We start from the raw sequence: 19,439 nt of genomic DNA, 5'->3' as shown, positions 1-19,439 counted from the left end.
GTTATCACGATTTTTAATGCATCCGCAGAGGAAATGCGCCCGGCGAGGGCCAGCCAGGGACCAGGATCACGGTGCCAGGAATGCACAGATACATCCTGACCAATTTTGAAATCTAGGATACAGTACTTGATTCTTTCAAACACTAGCTTTCAATCCGGATGAGGGAATCTCCTGCTCAGTAACTAGCTAAGAGTTAGCTGCCGCTATCGCCGCCTTCACCTGGTCCGGTGTCCCGTCGGCATCTGCAAATTTCACTTTAGTTCCGCAAGCAGTGGTCGTGTTCCTGTTATTTAGTTATTAGGAAAAACAACCTATTTTTTACATTTATGAATCGTTATCGAATCGTCACATGTCGAATCGCGATTCATCTAATAATCGATGTATTGGCACACTTCTAGTTGCCAGTTCATCTGACCACCCACAATGCTGTGTGCTCTACGTCATCTCCGATACTTCTGTTTTTATCCCGCGCCGGGTGCAGTTGCGTTCACGGTGCTCCTAATGGCTCAAGACTTTGATTGGACTTGCTCTGAAACCGGCAGAAACAGTCACTCTAGAATTAGCCTGTTTCAGCCGCTCTAGACTTTGTTTTCATGTTTACACGGCCCAAACGAGGCGGACTATTTTGGTTTCCGCCGTGTGTACACACTATAAATAGGCTATGGGGTCAACTTGTAGAGGAGACACCAGTTCCGGTGTCTTCAACCTGAATATATTTTTTCACTACTCCTTTCTTCCTTGCACTCAGGTTTAATAAATCCGAGATTAAACGGTATTTTTAGTTGTTTTTCTCACAGTCTCAATAGTTCTAGGTGTATTTGGTTTTGCATTTCAGTCCCTGATCCATGTTTCCTCTTTTGAGGAAACATGGATGTGAAATATTCCCAAAGTTGGGGTCCAAAATAAAAATGAATAAGTTGCATCAAGAAAAATTGCTTCATATCCCAAGAAAGAGTAACCTTTATACTATAAATTAAAACAGAGATCAGACTTTGTTCATATATATATTTTTTTGGAATTCAAGACACTGTCACCCAAGAACTAATGCACATATGTGACTAATCCTTAGTGATGTGAACAGTCTATGTTCATAGCTCAAATATGACCAAATTACAGGGAACCGAGGCATATGCTAAGTTGTTTACTGAAGACCCAAACATGTTCCAGCCCCAAACCCCGACAAAATTTTTTCCAATTTTGCGGGGCTGGCATGTCCACCAGATAGAATGTATAGCAGATTTTTTTGTATATTCTGAGAGAATATGTGGAGCTGTGTTAGTATACCAAATTTCAATATCTTATATGATGTAGTTCCTGAGATATTGGAAGCTGAAAATCAAAGAAAAACAAGAACGCACAAAAATTGACACATATCCTTCTCACAAAATTGTCCATATCTCAAAAAGTATTAATCCAATCAAACTAAAAATGTACAGTTTACCAATTTCCCAATTTTTTGAGACCAAAGTCAAAGTGTATGGGGTGTCCTGAAAATTTGTTAAAATGACATGAAATGGCCCTGCAATCAACAGGTTTTCACCAAGTTTAAAGCTGACATAGCAACAAAGTTTTCTTTTTTCTGCTGAAGATCATATCTACACTGTACAATCTATAGAGTTTCAAAATAAAACAGCTCTTCAACTGCCAAGGTTTTCCTGTCACTTTGGAGCGGATCGAAAAGTACGTAGTGAACGCAAACTGAGCCAAGTCACTAAAGTAGTTTTAAAAACAACCTAAAAGGCTTTCCTACGTAGAAAAGTTGTCTTCTTTCTCTTGTTCTACAGCCTCTTTTAAGAGTGCTTATAGATTTGAATGTGTGTGTGTATTTGTTTGTGTTTGTGTGTGTGTGGTTATACTGTGACTGTGTATCCACAGTGTCTTGGAGAGCTATTTATAGCTCCTAACAGAGTTTGCAACTTGATCCAAATTGTCTTTCAGTGCAGAGAGCTCCATGTGTTTCTTTCCTTTAGATGCAAAACTTCTCTTTGCCTCAGAGCATAAATATAAAGAAATAAAGTGTCCTCACTCTTGTTTTTGAATTTTACTCTTAAGACTATTTTGCAGATGAGGAAAATATAAATAGAAAATCTTCTTAATGTTGAGTCTCAAAGGACTTTAGACTGATTAAAAATAATTGTGTAAGCAAACTTTAATATACAAGTTTCCAAATAAAAAAATGGCAATCTGATTATGGCAAAGCGTATTTGCTTTAAGACTTTGACGGTGCTGCGCAGCGAAATGTAAGCCATTGTTGTATCGATTGGCTTATTCTAGGCATGAATGAAAATTCTGTTCCCCTGCAGTTGCACAAATTGCCTCCTCGGTGCAAAGTAAACCAACACAGATTTGCTGAGCTGCTGACAAAGCGTTTCTTATCGGGTTAGGTGATCTGAGAACTTTGGGCTGAGTTACAGGCAGCATCGCCAAGGTGAGCTATGAAAGAATAATGTGATATTGAGATTGTTTCCACACAACAAAAAATACAAAGTCACTTTGTGTTTTTCAACGTTGAAGCCCTTTTTTTTCCCCCTCCTTCTCCCGAGACGCACACGCGACTCATTCTGTTTGTTGTCTTATCTTTGGGGTTTTCACCGTCAGTCGAAAGCGTTCTGACTCAGAGTTTCTGAAACTTTCAATTAACCCTAAATGCCTTCATTCACACTCAGAGTTCAGTCATCACTTTTGTTTCGCCGCTGTTTGTTTGGTCAGGTGAGCTCGACTGCAAGTACAACTCTGCACTTCATACCTGTGACCTGTGAGAAAAGGACTTTGTAAGACTTGGTGTGGTTCCAAGCAAACTGGGGTGCTGACCACAAGAAGGGAGAATGTAATTGGAACCACCTTCAGGTTGAAACTTAAGATCCAGCAGCACACCCAGTGTACTTTCAATGAAACCAGCAAAACTGTGCCACACTCTGTTGTTTTCTTCTCCTTCTTCTTTCAACTTTAATATTTAGAAAGCTTTTTAATCCCATCACATTAGGTGACTAAAGGTGTTTTTTGAGGGCAACAGCACTGCATGTTCTGGGTGTTTCCCTGTGGGTTACACCATGACAGTCATTAAACTTTGTTCAGTTACAGTGTTTTTGTCAACTAAAATTTAGTCATAGGCTATGTTCGAAATGTCATACTGACGTACTACTCATACTTAGTTTGACATCAATAGCAGTAAGTAGCGCACATTAGATAGTATGAAAAGATTCAAATGTAAACTATATTGGGACATTTTTTAAGTATCCACAGTGGGCACACTAGTTATACTTAACCACCCCATGATGCATCGCGAGCAGAACGTAAAATGGTCCTGGGGCCGGCTTCAAGCTAAAAATCATACATCTCCTATTCAAAACAAAAGCATTCATTTTTTAACCCTTTTGTAAATAGGGCTCTTGTTTTGAAGTTTACCGGAAGTTTGGTCAGTAGCACAATGGCAGGTCTCCGAAAATCTCCTAAATGTCTGCATGAAATGTTTATACGCAAGTTTTATGGATCACATGGTCACTTTCTCGCTTCAAATGTTTACAGAACTTTCAAAGGTGGAGAATCAACGGAGATATTTATCCTCAGTGTGCTTCAGGTTTTTGTCATTGTAGGTTCGAAATGCATCTTGGGAAACTTGGAAGTATACTTCAGTGGGAGCGCTCATCATCTTAATCATACTTATAGTATTTAGTAGACAGTAAATACTCATTGAGTTTGTTGCGTATAGTGAGCCATCTCGAACACAGCCATAGTTTTGGTTGATAATACTTTCTAACTTGACTAATACTCGATTATAAGGAAAACCTCATCATTTAAAAGCGCAGCAGTTTTTAATCTAATTCTAGCAGTAAAAATTAGAATGAATCTAAACACACATGACATGTGAGGGTATATTAGGTATCATTGCAATTTACGCTTGATTTTGTTATAAAGCAATTTATTTTTCAGTTTTTTGCGATCACGGACAATCAGAGCTCCTACATGACGTCTTTGTTTGTACGAACCTGCTTTACATCTGCATGTGAGCCCTTTTTAAAGTTTTGTGCTGTGTTTTTACTTCATTGGCGCTGCTGTCTGTCAGTAAGCTCTTCGTCATGTTTATAAATGGCCAAACACAGCAGACTTTATGAGGAAATGGGTCCCAGACCTTTAGCGATTTTGTCAAACTCAAACTAGACGAAAACTCAAAAGACGTTTGATGATTAAAATAATATAAAAACTCAATTTTTTAGGGAGAATAAAAAGTTCATTTAGATTTGCCTTCGAAATTAACATTCAACACTGGTCAGTCATAAGATATTAAAACTAAAAAACTTTGACTTCTAGGATTTAGTTTAGATTTTCAGCTACCTCTTCTATGTGTCTTTGTTTTTTTTAATATTTCACACTGTAAAACCCTAGTACATTTAAAAGAAGGCCTAATCAAAACATTTATTTAGAGGAATATTCCACACATATTGACAATCTCATCAGGAACATGTTGCTACTGCCAGGTTTGGATTTCCTCCTGTCAACAAGGAGCTGGGAACCTTCCCTGGAGACGTTAGAGTTTTATAAAAATTGGAAACATAACGCAGGTGTTGGATATTTCTTGGCTGCACATCTCGGATGCACACACCTCATTCCAGCATCAACCAAAGGCGCTCTATTACATGCAATACAGTGAACACATTGTCCTGTTTTTGAAACCTGTTTGTGTTGATTGCAGCTTTATGACCATGGTGTGTTTTCCAGCTGGAAGAAACCATGAGAAGATGAGTTCACTGTGGTTTTGAAGGGAAAGAGATGGTAAATGAAACCATAAACCAAACTTGGTGGGTAAGAGGTGCTTAGTAAAAACTCAAGGGAAATTGTAATTTTTTATTTTTCTGGACCTTTTCTACATAAGCGTAATGTGCTTGCGTTTTCACCGTGCCAGGATGGCCGAGTGGTCTAAGGCGCCTGACTCAAGGATTCTTCCTTCCGCTGCCGTGGGGTTCAAATCACACTTTTGTCATATATATTTTTTTCTTTTTAACAAATGTAACACGGTAAATTCCACCTTTAAAAATTTACATTATAGGGCATTTCCTGGGTTATGGTTAGGATTAGGGCTAAAATAATAGGGTTAGCGGGGTAGCTAAAAATAAATATGAGCTAAAATAAAACTGACCAATGAGGGGCGCTGCGATTGCATAGACTGGCAGTCTATTGATATGTTTCTGTATCAATAGCCACGGCCTTAAAAAAACAATTTGGACATATTTTGGATCAATACGATAATCGTGCGGTGAAATATTGCGATATATCGCTGAATTTTCTTACACCCTTTCTTTCAGGAATCTTCAGGGTTCATGAACTTTTCTCAGGTATTACTTAATTTATTCATTTATGATGAAAGTATTTACAAACGATTTTTATTATTATTATTATCATTATCATTATTATTATTTTCAACCATAGTTTTTTTTTAACCCACTCAGTCTGTTGTTTAAAGTGTTCGTCCATTGCTGAGTAAACTGACAGTTTCCCGTTCATCTTGACTCTGTCCATCATTTGTCTGTTTTCCAGCTGCTTCTGTGGCTGAAAGCCTTCGGTCTGTGTCTGCTGTCTTTGACTTTGTTACACTTGGCTTTACTCCCAGAATGTTTTGGAAAGGATACAACCCCTGACCCTGTGTTCTAAAGGAACCCAGTACTTCCTTACTCCCCAGCTTTAGCTAAACACTAAATTAGGGGTCTGCTGGAGGTCTCTGGTCCCTATTTCCATCTGTTGCAGATCGTTCTCCTCCTGTTTAGCCTGTATTTACTTACCAGCGTGTCATGATTGGTTACCACAGCAACTTGCTACTTGTGCACACATTCCTTTTTGGGGCCCGTCACCTGTGTGCTGTCCCACAATGCACTGCAGTTCACTCTCATTGCGCTTATATGAGCAAAAAAGCAAGAGAAATCACCACTGTTCATACAGTAAAAAACACTTTACTTGAAGTTTTATACGTTAGGCTGACATTACGCAGTCATTTGCATGAATATGGTGTCATGAAGGCTGTCATTAAGTGTCGTTCGTTAAATTATGACACCTTTGGAGCTATGTTGGCATTTTTTGGTTAAAATGGAGGGATCTAGTAGTGTTACAGTAAGTAAGGTTAGGGTAATGAAGGGTTAGGGTAATGAATGACACTTAATGACACCTTATTCATGCTAATGACATGTCATAGTAATGACAGCGTAATATCAGCCTTATGTTTAAAACTTTGTGTTACCAAAAAGTTAATAGAATTAAAATTCATGCATATGTTCAGACTATTTCATCCAGAAAAACCACTGGTTAGCTAGCTTATTCAACACGTAAACTTTTTAAACCTGCCTCTTAAAAGAATCAGAATCAGGATTCTTTAGGTATCGGAAACGAAACAAGGAATCGGAATCGTTCAAATTCAAACGATGCTCGACCCTAGTGGAACAAACTCCTCAATGGAGGGACCCTTTATACATCCCTATAAAGTAGTTAGTTAAGAAAAACCCTAAATCTGCATTTAGAGGACAAAAATGTGGGAAAGACTAAGATAATGAAGTGAAGTGAAGAGCACATGTTAAACTCTAGGCCCGGGGGCCAAGTTTGGCGCATCAAACTCGGCCTTCTTGAGTAAGTAAAAATAATAGGAAAAACATTAAACATTTACTAAGTTACCAATTATTTCAGTTGCAGATATCTCAGTACCTTCAAAAACAAAATATTCTAGTAAAATCCACAATATTTGCATATTGAGTCCAGTTTGTATCACATGACTGCAGTCATTTTTATTCTCAAATTGTTGAAAGGACTCTCAATTTTTCTAATTGCAAATTTTCCTCAAATTATTCCACAAAATTTCCCCAAATGAAGATCTTCCATACACACACACTTGATCATTTATGTATATTTTATATATATATAAGTGCAAACCAGGGCACATTAATGTGGAATTTGCTTTTTTCCCCACAAAAAATCTGTTGTCCACTGAAGAACAAACCTGGTCCATATTTGGCCCCTGAACTAAAATGAGTATGACACCCCTGTCTTAGAGCTTATGATGATTTTTCACAATCATAAATAATCAGTACATTTTCTGTTCTACTCGGGCTTGAGACTTCTTACTTCTTTTTTTTTTTCCTGAATTGACCTAAAAAGACTTAATCCAGGTATGGTAAGGTTGTATCTGCTGCGTTGCTTTGTCTTTGTGGTGAATATAGGGGTTGGGACTCCTTAGTCCTTTCGTGCTATAGTGAAATCTTCACACAGCCCCAAACCCTGAATGCTTTTAATGACTGCTGTTGAAATTCTCCTCTTAATGGCTTTGACCTAAGCTGTAACCTTATAAAAACACACACAAAGAGCAGCTTAAATGTTGAAGGAGACTCCACAGAGGCTTGATTTTGTTAACAGTCATACTCGCCCTATTAGCCATTAACTTGTCCCAAGTCCGAACACATTTTCCATCCCAATTTAATTAGTTTTTCCCATTACGAAGCTAAATTTCAGCTGGCGCCAAGCACCAAAGCCACTACACGTGTGTTTACATCGACACTGTTGTTGGTGTGCGTGCTCACTCGTGTGGATTCCACACTGTAGCATCGACTGTGTTTTGTTCTCTGTGCCGTGACCTCCCAGGACTCTCTGTGACTATTAATATCACCTCTGTGTGACCCACTGGGACTAAAGTGGAGCCCAGGATCTCACCGTACACACCCTCCCATGGCACTTTCACTCACGTGGTGGACATAATAACGACTGAGCAGTTGTGGAATACACTGCTGACCTTCGTGTTATGCCTCCAGTTGAACACCTTAATTTGTTAAATAGAGCTAAATCAGCGTTTGAAATATCTCAGGTCGAGGCTTGACTTTGAAGTAATGTTGTGGTACTTTGCATATGTGTACTCGTTGTCATGACGACATGAAGTAGTCATTCAATTACTGAGCTAAATTGACGAATGGACACGTCTGGACTTCATCGGATTGTTAAATTGAATTTGTTTCCAGTACAAAGAGTTCAAATGTCAACTGAGGACTAGATGAAATAAATAAAACTACTTCTGGTGGATGTTGGGAAAGAAAACAAAAAAAAACTCTGTGTGCAAAGAAACTAACAGAGAAAAACAATCAGAGATGTTCAAATTCAAAATAATATATATGATACAGATTATAATTGCAATAATATGTTTGCTCAAAAAGGAGTGGGAAGAAGAAAATGTATTTAATCCCACCCCCATTACTTAATCATACAATTTTCACCATATTGCTTTTGTCTGTTTAGACGTCTAGAAATACACAATAAGTACTAAACAGAATAGGCTACGTAACTAATAATCAGTAACTTATGATATACAAGAATACAATGCAAAATACCAACAATGGTAGTAAATGAAATTAAATGAAATTTGCATATAAAGACAACACTAGCTCCGCCCCCATCCTCACTGTACTGTGACCAGATCATAAGTTTATGAAATGACATGAAACTCTGAATGCTTTGGCATTGTTTTTGGTGTGAATTCCATAATTTCACCCCGCATACAGACAAAACTCTTCCTGGTGCTTCCAATCTTAGGTATTTTAAAATGTCCAAAGCTCCTGGTACTATGAGTGTTCTCTTTAAAAAAGGAAAATCTTTATATGTTGACAGGTAGTGATTTTATAAACGCTTTAAATAATATGTATATTATATCACAAGGTAATGGAGTATAATATTTCACAAGGTCATGGATTTTCAGTAAAGAGATTAATAGTAGAGCTGTCCCGATCCGATATTGATATCGGATATCGTTCCGATATCAGCCAGAAAATTAATATCAGATTTTATTGGACTGCATCTAAAATCCCCGATATAAGCGCTCTGATATAATTTTCCGCTCCGGCACTTCTATCCATAGGTGACTGTGGTTCACACGAACAAAGTAACCTACTGTTACTGACTATTGTTCTGTGTTTGAGTAATATCACTTGATGAAGCCTTTTCTATCATTCCACACTACAAAATAGGTAATAAAAGTATGTATGATTCGTGCTAATCGTATCGGATCAATATTGGTATCGGCAAGTGAAAAAGTTGTATTGGGACATCCTTAATTATTAGTGTGTGCTAAATGTTCAGTCTTATGTATAATTTTCATTGCTCGTTTTTTGTAATAGGAATAACAAATGTACGATAATCTTCTACTGTTACTGTACACAAATAAGCTAAACCAGTGTAAATATAGTCATGAACGAGGTATGGCCGCCTGTTTGTGAGGCAGCTCCTGACTCGTGCAGGGAGATTAAAGGCTGGAGAGCTGCCAGGAGATTTTATTATAATAATGAAAGCATTTGTAACATCGAACTGCAGAGGGTAATGCTGGTAATGGAAAAAAAAAAACCATGCTGATTTCTACGAGATGGATCCGCCTTAATGAACGGCTCAGTGTGGAGCTAATATGCTACATTAAACAGGTGGGAGCTTTTGCTACAAAGGCAGAGAAAACCAACAGTGACATTGTCCTCGTATCATCAACTTATTTCACAACACCTGCAGAGAGCCATCTCAGAGATAGAAACGATCAGTGTAGTTGTGTTCTCAACCATTTGAGAAAAGTCCATGAAACTAACAAAAGTCATCCTAACCGGGTTATTGTGTTATTTAGCAAATCTGATAAGAACTGTACTTGATCTGTGACACAGCACACATACTGTTCTTTGCCGCCCTGTAAGAAACAAACAGTTCATTCCAATGATACTGCTTGTCTTGTAGAGAAAGGACTATCGTGACAAACGATCCCAGTCTCTGTGTTCTGAAAATACATTTAGTTTCACTCATGTTCTTTCATGAACAAATAGTTAACAATGAGACACATTAAACTTTGGTAGGATTCCAAACTAGATGTTTGCTAATGTTTGGTTCAACTGTGTTTTCAAAAAGTTTTCTAGGAGTTCAACATCTTCCAACACTTTACATATAATGCTGCGTTCACACCAAGTGCTTCTTCTGCGGCAGCGGACGCATCTGGCCTATGAAACGCACCGCAGGGTCCACAGGATCAAAAAATGTCCCCAATTTGCTTCATACGTACGTCTGAAGCAAAGCCCCGCCCACCAGCGACACATCCAACTCTGTGAGTTTCACTGCCTGCTGAAGCGAGGAGCTGCGCTCCTTTTTCTCCTCTTATAAACATAAACCGTCAGTGAAAAAAGGCAGTGTGATTAGCAGCTAATGGTATGCTAGCTCCGTGCTACAGAGAGAACTTTTACCTGCTACTACCACCTCCTCGCTGATTCTCATCCACGCCAAATCCATCCTAGTCCGGTCCCGGTTATAATGGCTGTGTTATACAGCTCCACGTGGTCACACGCCGCTTCTACTCCATGGTTGAATGGGTGAACAGACCGGTGTCCGTGTTGACGGCCTGACGTCATCGTCAACAAAGACTCTGATTGGCTTTCGTCATGCGAAACAGCTGCAGGAGTTCAATATTTTCAACTCTTGCGGATGTGCGGATATGCGTAAAATCGGGAGCGCGCACGCACGGCTAACGCACTTGACGTGAAATGTGACCTCACTGCCGCACAGGAAAGATTTAGCATCTGGGATGCATCTATCCATTGACTTTGTATGTAATCTGGACGTACGGACATTTTGTGACGCTTCCGGTGTGAACGCAGCATAAAGTGTTAGCACAATGTTTCGATCACTGATCCAGATCATATTTTCAAGTTAAAAGTATCTCCTCGAGCCAAATACTATCTTTAGACGTGTTTTTTTTAATCCGGATACATGATATCGATGTTGCGTTCTTGAGTATTGGTCGATACCAGTGTTAATTTTGGAAGACTAAAGATCTTCGCCAACGTTTACTTTGACTTTTACATTTGACAATAACTTGAGTATTACTAACTTTTTAAAAGTACATGTTGACAAAAACTATATCAAAATATTTTGATATTGGCGTCAACTAATGAAAACAAAACTACAATTTCGTCACATGGGACGAAATTTAATCAGATCTCATGTAATCATGTGGTCTTAGATCTATTACATTAAATCCGTCTGTGTGTGTTTACAAACAATATCAGGTTGATCAATGCTGATGAATCTTTAAAAAATGCATAAACTCTTATGCTGCACATTTTAGATGACTATATCTGCAACAGATTTAGTTGACTAAAATCTCGATGGCTATTTTAGTAAACAGACTACCGGTAACACGAATACTATGTGCTGTCAAAATTAGCACTGGCTGATACTAATAATCTGATATCAGGACGAATAATACATACTTTTATACATATTTTGTAGTTGGAATTGATTAGGCTTAATCAAGTGTTATTACTCAAAGAACAATAGTGGCAACATTATGAGAAAAAACTGACCAATTTATTATCAACCAATGGTTAACATACATACAATTTTACCTTAAACAGAAGAATGATCCCAATTAAATACATTTAGATAAATAAATTAGAAGACACAGAAAGATAACCTCAATAAATCCAATACATGAATATCAGAGATTTCAGATGCAGGTTCAATACCTAATATCGGTATATTATCTGTTATTGGACCGATATCCAATACCTATATTGGACTTGCACCTCAGAGGTTCAGGGTTGATTCAATTTAGGGATTTTCTATCTTTCAAAAAGATAAAACCAGTTGAAACGAGGATTTTATTCAGATAAATGAGGTATTCATCTTCTTTCTGTCATCAACCAACCTAAAATTCTTAATTTATTCTCACAGCAATATGTTAAGCAATGGGTTACCTATGATTTAACCTAAACAGAATAATTATCCACTGTTAAATACATTTAGATAAAAATAAATTAGAAGACCCTGGAAAAACAACCTTAATAAATCCAACAATTGTATACCAGAGATTTAAAATGCAGGTAATCCGATATCGGTAGAATCTGATATTGGACCAATATCAATATCAGACCTCACACCTGATTCTATTTAGGGATTTCCTGTCTTTCAAAAGATAAAATTAGTTTAAATCTAGGAAACCATTCAAATAAATGAAGCATTCATCAACTAAGCCTATAGTTCTTCATTTATTCTCAGAGCAGGTCTGTCAATTCCATCTATACATTTAGCCTCTTTTGCCACAACGCTCCCAATCTCAACCAGTTCAAAAAGAAGCTCCCTTTAAACTCCCTAAACATACTACATGATTACAGTGATATTTAATTGCAAATTAAACTTGACATTTCCATTCAGTTCAGAATTTACAATTGATCCAAGTAGTTTCTTTTTTTAAATTTATTTTCAAATGACCTTTTATTCTGAAGGAATCTAGTCTGTATTGTTACTTTAATGGGTAAATATACTAAAGGTCTGTTAGTGTTCTTTGTTCTGGTGTTTTCTTCTGCTTGTTGTTTGTCTGCAGTTACAGTGATTAGTCAGCCTCTGTAAGGGATCAGGTGTACATGATTAGTCACAGGAAGCTGTGTGGTCTTTATGTAACCTGCTGCGCTGCTGTTTGAACATTTCCAAACCATGTCAGCATGTTTTGTAAACACAAACGTTACCCTCGAGCATCGTTTCATAGTGTCTGCGGGTCAAGTGGTCTGGCCCTGAATTACAGAGAGCAGCACTGTCCCATTGATATTTGAAGTTTGTGTTTTATATTCTGAAAACATCATTGTAATATCTGCTATGTCAGTATTTGGAATGATGAACAATCAGAGCATTAATACAGGAAAACAACAAAGTGTTTTGTGTGTTTTTGTTGTTGTTTTGGTTATTTTCCTTTCATTTCTGGATATTCTTGTTCTGGTTTTGAGTGTTTGTGGAGTATTTTTGTGTATTAATGTTATCATTTTGTGTATTTTTCTGTAATGTAGGTTTTTTAGTCATTTTGTGTGTTTTTATTTGTCATTTTTGTATGATTTTTGGATTCATATTATTGTCTTTTTTGGTGTTTTCAAAGTCCTTATGTGTATTTGTTTTGTCATGTGTGTATTCTTTTACGAGATTTGTTTGTTTTTTGTTTTTTTTTTGCCCTTTTTAGTTTTTTATAATCATTTTTTATGTTTTCTACTATTTTGTGTGTGTTTGGATTTGTTTCAGTGGGGTGTTTTGTCATTTTGTGGAAGGTTTTTTGGAGTCTTATCAGTGTGTTTGTCATTTTGTGTGTTTTTATTGTAGTGCGCCATGTTATTTGATTCATTTTGTGTGTTTTGATTGCCGTTTTGTTTTTTTTCAAAGTCATTTAGTACATTTCTATTATCATTTGTGTATTTTTCTTTAATTTTGCTTGTTTTGTTGCATTTTATTGTGTTTTTGGAGTCATTTTGCTATTTTTCTTGTATTTTTGTTGCTTTTTGGAGTCATTTTGTGTGTTTTTGAATTTATTTTGTACATTTTCTTTAGGGGCTGCACAAAATTAGTTCAGAGATGTCCCCTGGGCCGACAGTCACCCATGGGTTTTATTCTTGTAGGGCTTGTTCTGTACATGGTTTCATCGTGCTGCTGTTGCCCAGTGTTTGCAATAACCTCATAGAGCAGAAAATGGGTCCAAAAACCTGCTTTTATTTTATAATGGAGGTTGCTAACTATTATGGGTTGCAATTATAATAAATTATCCAGAGCTGCATTCCGGTGTATCGTTTAATTTCCACACCCCTTCAACATTTGTGGCAGGATGTGAGAGTTCCACCGACACAGGGCTTGGTTCATGTTTTGTGTAATGAACAAGTCTTTTTGGTGCTTTTCTTGTTTCCGTCATAAGCAGAGAAAACCCTTGTTTTCCACCACACTGTTGTTTGCTTTAGATCGGCCTATCTTTCCTCCACTCGAAGGTCAGCGTCTCACTGTACGATTTCTTTGCCACCCTTTTGTGTTGCAAGTGAGTCACACTTTGTCAACAACTGCAACATCTGACTGTCCCTTTGAGTTAATCAGTGACGAAGCTCTGGGCCTGTGAACAAGGCACCTTTCTGAGCTTCACCTCAGCCAGTGTGTGTTAATGACTAAAACATTCATTTCTACTTTTAGGGATAAATAGATGTCAAGGGTTCTGTAAGAGCACGACAACCGATGTGACTGGGGTTGTGGTATCAACCAAGAATGGAAACTACTGGAAAGGTTTATTCATGATCTGCAGAGTGTCGGTCAAACATGACAACCAGAGGTGTTGAAGGGACAGGCTTATAAACACTTTAAGATGTGTGGTTTCCAGACAAGCGTGCAAACTCTCTGACAGAGAAACTACCCCATGTGGCAAAGGTTAAAATCAGAAGCTTAAGGTTATGGACACAGGCAGGTGGTGGTGTCAGAAACACATCAGCTCGCAGCTCAGGAACTGAAACTTAAGGAACTAAAGACATGTGAAAGCGAGCTAAAGCTTCTTGAATCACAAACAGAGAATACTAGTTACTAATATCTTGAAAACGTTTTTTACATGCGAGAAGAACATAAATAATTGAATAAATAAATAGCTGTAATGCTTTGTTACTGTCCACTGTCCAGGGAAACATTTATCTCTTTATTTCCAGGGAGATAACATCAGTTTTCCACATCTTCATATAAACCAGTTTCAAAAAGGTTCTGCAAGAACCCCCATTTAGCTTCACTAGTTCAAAACTCCTAAAAGCTTTCACTATTAAAATGCCCCCAGGATTGCTGTGATTGGTTGATTCATTTATGTTTGGCACTTGCCCTTAAAGCTGCAGTATGCAAGTTTTTTTTTTTTTTTAGGTGTCATTTGGTTAAAAATCCATACTAGCATAGTGTTCTGACAGGACACTTTGCTCTGTAGTCAAGCTTTAGAAATCAAGGAGCGTGATGCTCTTTCACTGCCGTTCAGAGATGTGTTTACTTAGTGGTCCATGAGCTGTTTTGGGCGTTACTATTGGCTGCTCGACAGAAGCGTTTCAGCAGAAGAGGTCCCAATCCGGGCGTTGGGCACAACTGTTCACGGCAAAGCAAGCAGAAAAAGATAGATCAACGTGGAGAAGCGACATTCTAAGTTTCCAAACATAGTCGGGCAGAATGGACTTGCTGGAGGTCCATGCGGACTCAAAGAAAACTCTTCGAGAACTCAAGAAATGTTTGGTAGATTTGTCGATAGTCACTTTTGAGGAAGAAAGTCGGTAAGAGGAGTTAGAAAGTTGCTAGATTAAGCGACTAAGTCACTGCAAACAGCTTCGGTCGTGCACGTGGACGAGGATGCCTGTGAATTAAAAACAGGGAGAGGAGGGGGTAGTCTCACACTTTTACACACTACAGCTTTACGTAGCCAATTGCACACCTCGTACACCGGGCATGTGTTTTTAGGGCAGATCAACTTTTTCTGGAAAACTAGAATATTTCTCGGAAAGAGGTGGTATCAAGTCTTGTCACCAAAGTCCCCAATCAAGTCCAAGTCAAGTCAAAAGTCCTTTACTTTAATGTACAAGACTTAAGAAGTCATGAGTACATCATGTATCACAGCTAGTGCCATTTTACAGAGAAAGTTTATTCAACTGAAACTTAAACAGATGACATTTGTCAAATAATGGTGAAATAATCTAACGTAATGCTTTTAAAAACAAAAATAATCCAGCATTTTGGATTTTTTTGTTTTTCACATTTCCTCTGTTAACCAAACAAACCATAATCGTACTAGTACGCGCAATCACACATGTCTCAACTCAGCTTGATGGTTTCAGCTATTTCCTGATTGTCTGACAGTTGGTTTTGAGGTGAACCTGTTAATCAATGTTCTGTTTTTTTCTCATTAATAATAATTGTGTTTTATAAAATGGCATGGTAAGAAGTCAAGTCTTCCTGAGTCAATAGATTCAAGTCCGAGTTAAAGCTGGAGTATGTGAGTTTTTTTGGCATCATTTGGTAAAAAATCCATTATCATCTTTAAGCATATTGTAATCCAAAGTGTTCTGAGTGGACAGTGAATCTCTGCTTCTTCTCTTTGCCCTGTAAATGAAGTTTACACTGGATGTCAGCCAATCAGAGATTTTTCTACAGACACGTGTGCTCCGTGGGCTGTTTTGAGGCGTTACTATTGGCTGCTCGAGTTAAGTCAGGCGTGTTGACGGACATTCCAGCAAAAGTCTCCATCGCGGCGTTGGACGCAACAGTTTCACGGCAAAGCAAGCGGGAAAAGGCAGACCGCAGACTCGCAGATCCTCGTGACTGCGCAGGGTCGGCGCACAAACACTGGTGTCAGAGAGAGTGATAACGGACGGGATAAATCGCATGTAAACCTAAGAGAAGCTGCCTGAGTGGCTGTCGCTCTGTCGCCTCTGTGTGCTTGTGGCGGGGACGAGCTTATGGCAGCATCCACTGTTCAAGGCAGTAACTAGCTCAAAGTGATACTTACATTCATGTCAGAGTCTCTGAAACACCAGAAAAATCTCTAATAACACAAGATAAAGTCCATACATTTGTCACTAGTTTCTATTGAGAAAAAAGTCATTAAGAGCGTTCACAAAGACACCGGTAAGGGAGGTTAAGTTTTGGTTTCAAAACAGAGCAGAGAGAGGATTCTACATACTGCAGCTTTAAGTCACGAGTAATTTGATTTCAAGTCTAATTTGTATCTCAAGTCCTTTGTGATTTTGTCAAGTCTAAAGTCATCAAATTTGTAACTCGAGTCCACACCTCTGGAAAGCTCCATATACACCTCGTAGTCCTGACAATATGGTAATATGAAATAACTTTTGTACATGAGTTACAATTTCTTTAAATTCTAAAGTATCTTCTCAAACCTGGCATAAAGACATACATGGAATAAAAGCCTTTATTTTTATTTTAGAGGCAGCCTGAATGGCCTCTGTTTTAACCATCACCACACTCGTATCTTACAAACTGGGGTTTTTTTTGCGTCAGTGACGTCTGTGAGTCAGGCAGAGTGCAGCAGGTCCGCTGCAAACAGGTGAAGTTCCTGAGGTTTGAAAAGTGTTTAGTGGGGGAGGTGCCTTTAACACTGCTGAGCTACTTTTTAGTTTCACCTTCCTCCCCCTCCCCCACCTCTGACTCAGCTCTGCTTTCTTTGCCTTAAAGGCACAGTTACCTAATGATTTTGTTTGTGTTAAATGTTACGCTATTCTCACACTCTGCCATAAGCACGTGATCTCACACACTCGGGATGCTTACTCACACTCAAACACTGGTGTTAGGTGTGAACTGCTTACACAGGAGAGTTTGGTTTGTCAGGTAAAAGGCTTCACTATGGGGATGCTTCATTAACATGTTCAAATTCCAAATGCAAATATTACAATTGTTGTTATTTTTAAACAAATATAAATGTTTTTTTTTTTTAAACAAAGTCGAGTGTAAATTACACTATGACAGACAATAATAGCTTCACATGATTGTTTTGGGACAATATGTTTTTCATCATAAACGGGTGACCAGAGAGATGGAAATGTCAATTCTTGCACAAAATATGACAGGAGTTCACCTCCTGAAATGGAAATGCAGACATGACAGCGATTAAACTCTTAACAACATGTATTTGGGACAATATTACACATTAACACACAGTTTTCCAGCTTGTATTGGGTGGCCTAATGTGTAAGAACTTCAGCAACTGGAGAGAATTACAATAGTTAACTGTATCACACACGTTTGGTACAATTTCGGAAAGTTTGAAAGCCACTGAAACAAAAACAGAAAATGGTAAACGGATGCGAAAATGGATGAACTGAAAAGGAATTCGGGAAGTTTTGAAAATCTGAGCCTCTTTGAGGGAAGTGACTTTCTTTAGATGTTTTTGTGTTTTAAGCTTTTTGACTTAATTAGATGTAATGTATGAGGACTTATAAATGGAGAATATGTTTTTTTTATTGCCTAATCATTTGATGTTGATGTTTCTTTTGTTGAATTTTTTGGCGTTCTTTTCCAGCGTGTTTTGTGCAACCCTGACTGCAGGAGTGAGCAGGAACAGAAAAGGAAATAACAGTCTTTATTTAATATGTAACTTTTATTCAGGAAGTTTCAGGCTGCATTGATGATGTTAAGTAACGTTTCTTTCTCAGAGGAAATACTATTGCTCATATTTGCGGTTTTTCCTTCAGCTTTGGGTGGAAACGATGTGAACCGTGAGACGAGCCCAGTGCTTCTACGTATCCACCTCCACCACCAGTCCTTCAAATGCACACTGACAACAAACCAAACAGTCATGGCAAGCAGCTGGCGGGTGATGGGCGATCCCAGACACCCAGTGTGAACCAGCAGCCGCAGGACGCTGGTGCCCAGCAGGGTTCAAAGGTCAACAGCAGCAGCAGCCATGGTGCCAAAACCAACCCAATGTCCCTCACCACCAACCCTGGCCTGAAGGCTGCCAGCCAATCAGTGGGCAGCGTCGCAGGGATGCTGAAAACCAAATCCAAGCGCGAACGGAGCGTCTCCCTCGAGTCTGGGGAATCCAGAAATGCTGTTCCACCAGTCTTGGACAACAATGCTAAAGGAGGTAAGAGACACACGCTCATTTCCGTTCCCTCCTATCAACAAAATCTTCACCCGAAATACCAGATTACGTGTCGTCACCTCCTCCACAGCAGGAAGTCAATGCTCTCTCTCTCTCTCTCTCTCTTTCTCACTTTGTTTGTAATGCCCTGACCTTTCAGCGCAGCTTCAGGATTTTCCCCCTGGCTTTTGATTGTTTGTGCCAAACTGACAAGTTTCTCAGACAAATAAACCTCGAGCGCTCAAAGCGAAAGGGCACGAGGTTGTGAAAATTTACCAAGCTGGAGTGTTCCCATTAAAGCAGGTGATATGTACCCCTAAAGAAACCAGTGAGTCCCAGTGGTCCAGGAGCAAAGGAATGTGTTATATATTTACTCTGGCCTTTTTTTAGACCGTCATGTGGACGTTTGGCTGCTGATAACGTTAACGAAACGTGTCTGGGTTTCCTGTTCATCACTCCAACCTTTTCCTCAACTCCAGCAGGTGTTCATCTTTTAACTGCCACGATCAAACCCTCAGCTGCTCATTTAGGAAAAAAAACCAAAAAGGTGCTACAAGTGGTAGAAGTTGCGTAATGATAAAATCTGCTGCGTCATCTTTTCACCGTCCTAAGAAAATCCCCACATGGTTAGCATAGCATTCCGTCACTAAATACTCACCGACACGTAAACACACAGAGGTGTGGCTCATCTCAGAGAGCAGGACGAGCTGACAGAGGGGCAGAATTATTAAAGGGTGAATCATAACAAAGCAAAGCTTCTGTGGCACTGCTGAGCTGCTTACATGTACACACACACACACACACACACACACACACAAACGTACACTCTTCTTTTTAGGGATCATTTCAATCACATTGCTGTGATTATTCTGCCTGTTTAAGAACATCTGCCCTGACTCTTTTTTGTTCCATGCATATTCCATGTTTTTCTTAATTGTTACTAGTGGTGTGCATTGCCATGTATCTGATGATACGATACCCGATCTGCTTGTCACAATACGATATATCCCAATACTAAACTGTGCGATATACATAGCAATATTAATAA

General features: G+C 38.7%; 1 protein-coding gene across 1 annotated transcript in view; it reads left to right on the top strand.

Moving 5' to 3' along the window:
• bcl9l (bcl9 like) overlaps window positions 1–19,439 on the top strand; it is a 35,166-nt gene that overhangs the window by 3,394 nt on the left and 12,333 nt on the right. The window contains 1 exon segment of the mRNA XM_028464683.1: window positions 18,000–18,394. Within this exon segment, the coding sequence (XP_028320484.1) occupies window positions 18,076–18,394 (319 nt within the window). The 5' untranslated portion in view covers window positions 18,000–18,075.

Source organism: Gouania willdenowi, chromosome 13 (genome assembly GCF_900634775.1).
Source record: "Gouania willdenowi chromosome 13, fGouWil2.1, whole genome shotgun sequence".
NCBI lineage: Eukaryota > Metazoa > Chordata > Actinopteri > Blenniiformes > Gobiesocidae > Gouania > Gouania willdenowi.
This window is presented reverse-complemented; position numbering and strand designations above follow the sequence as displayed.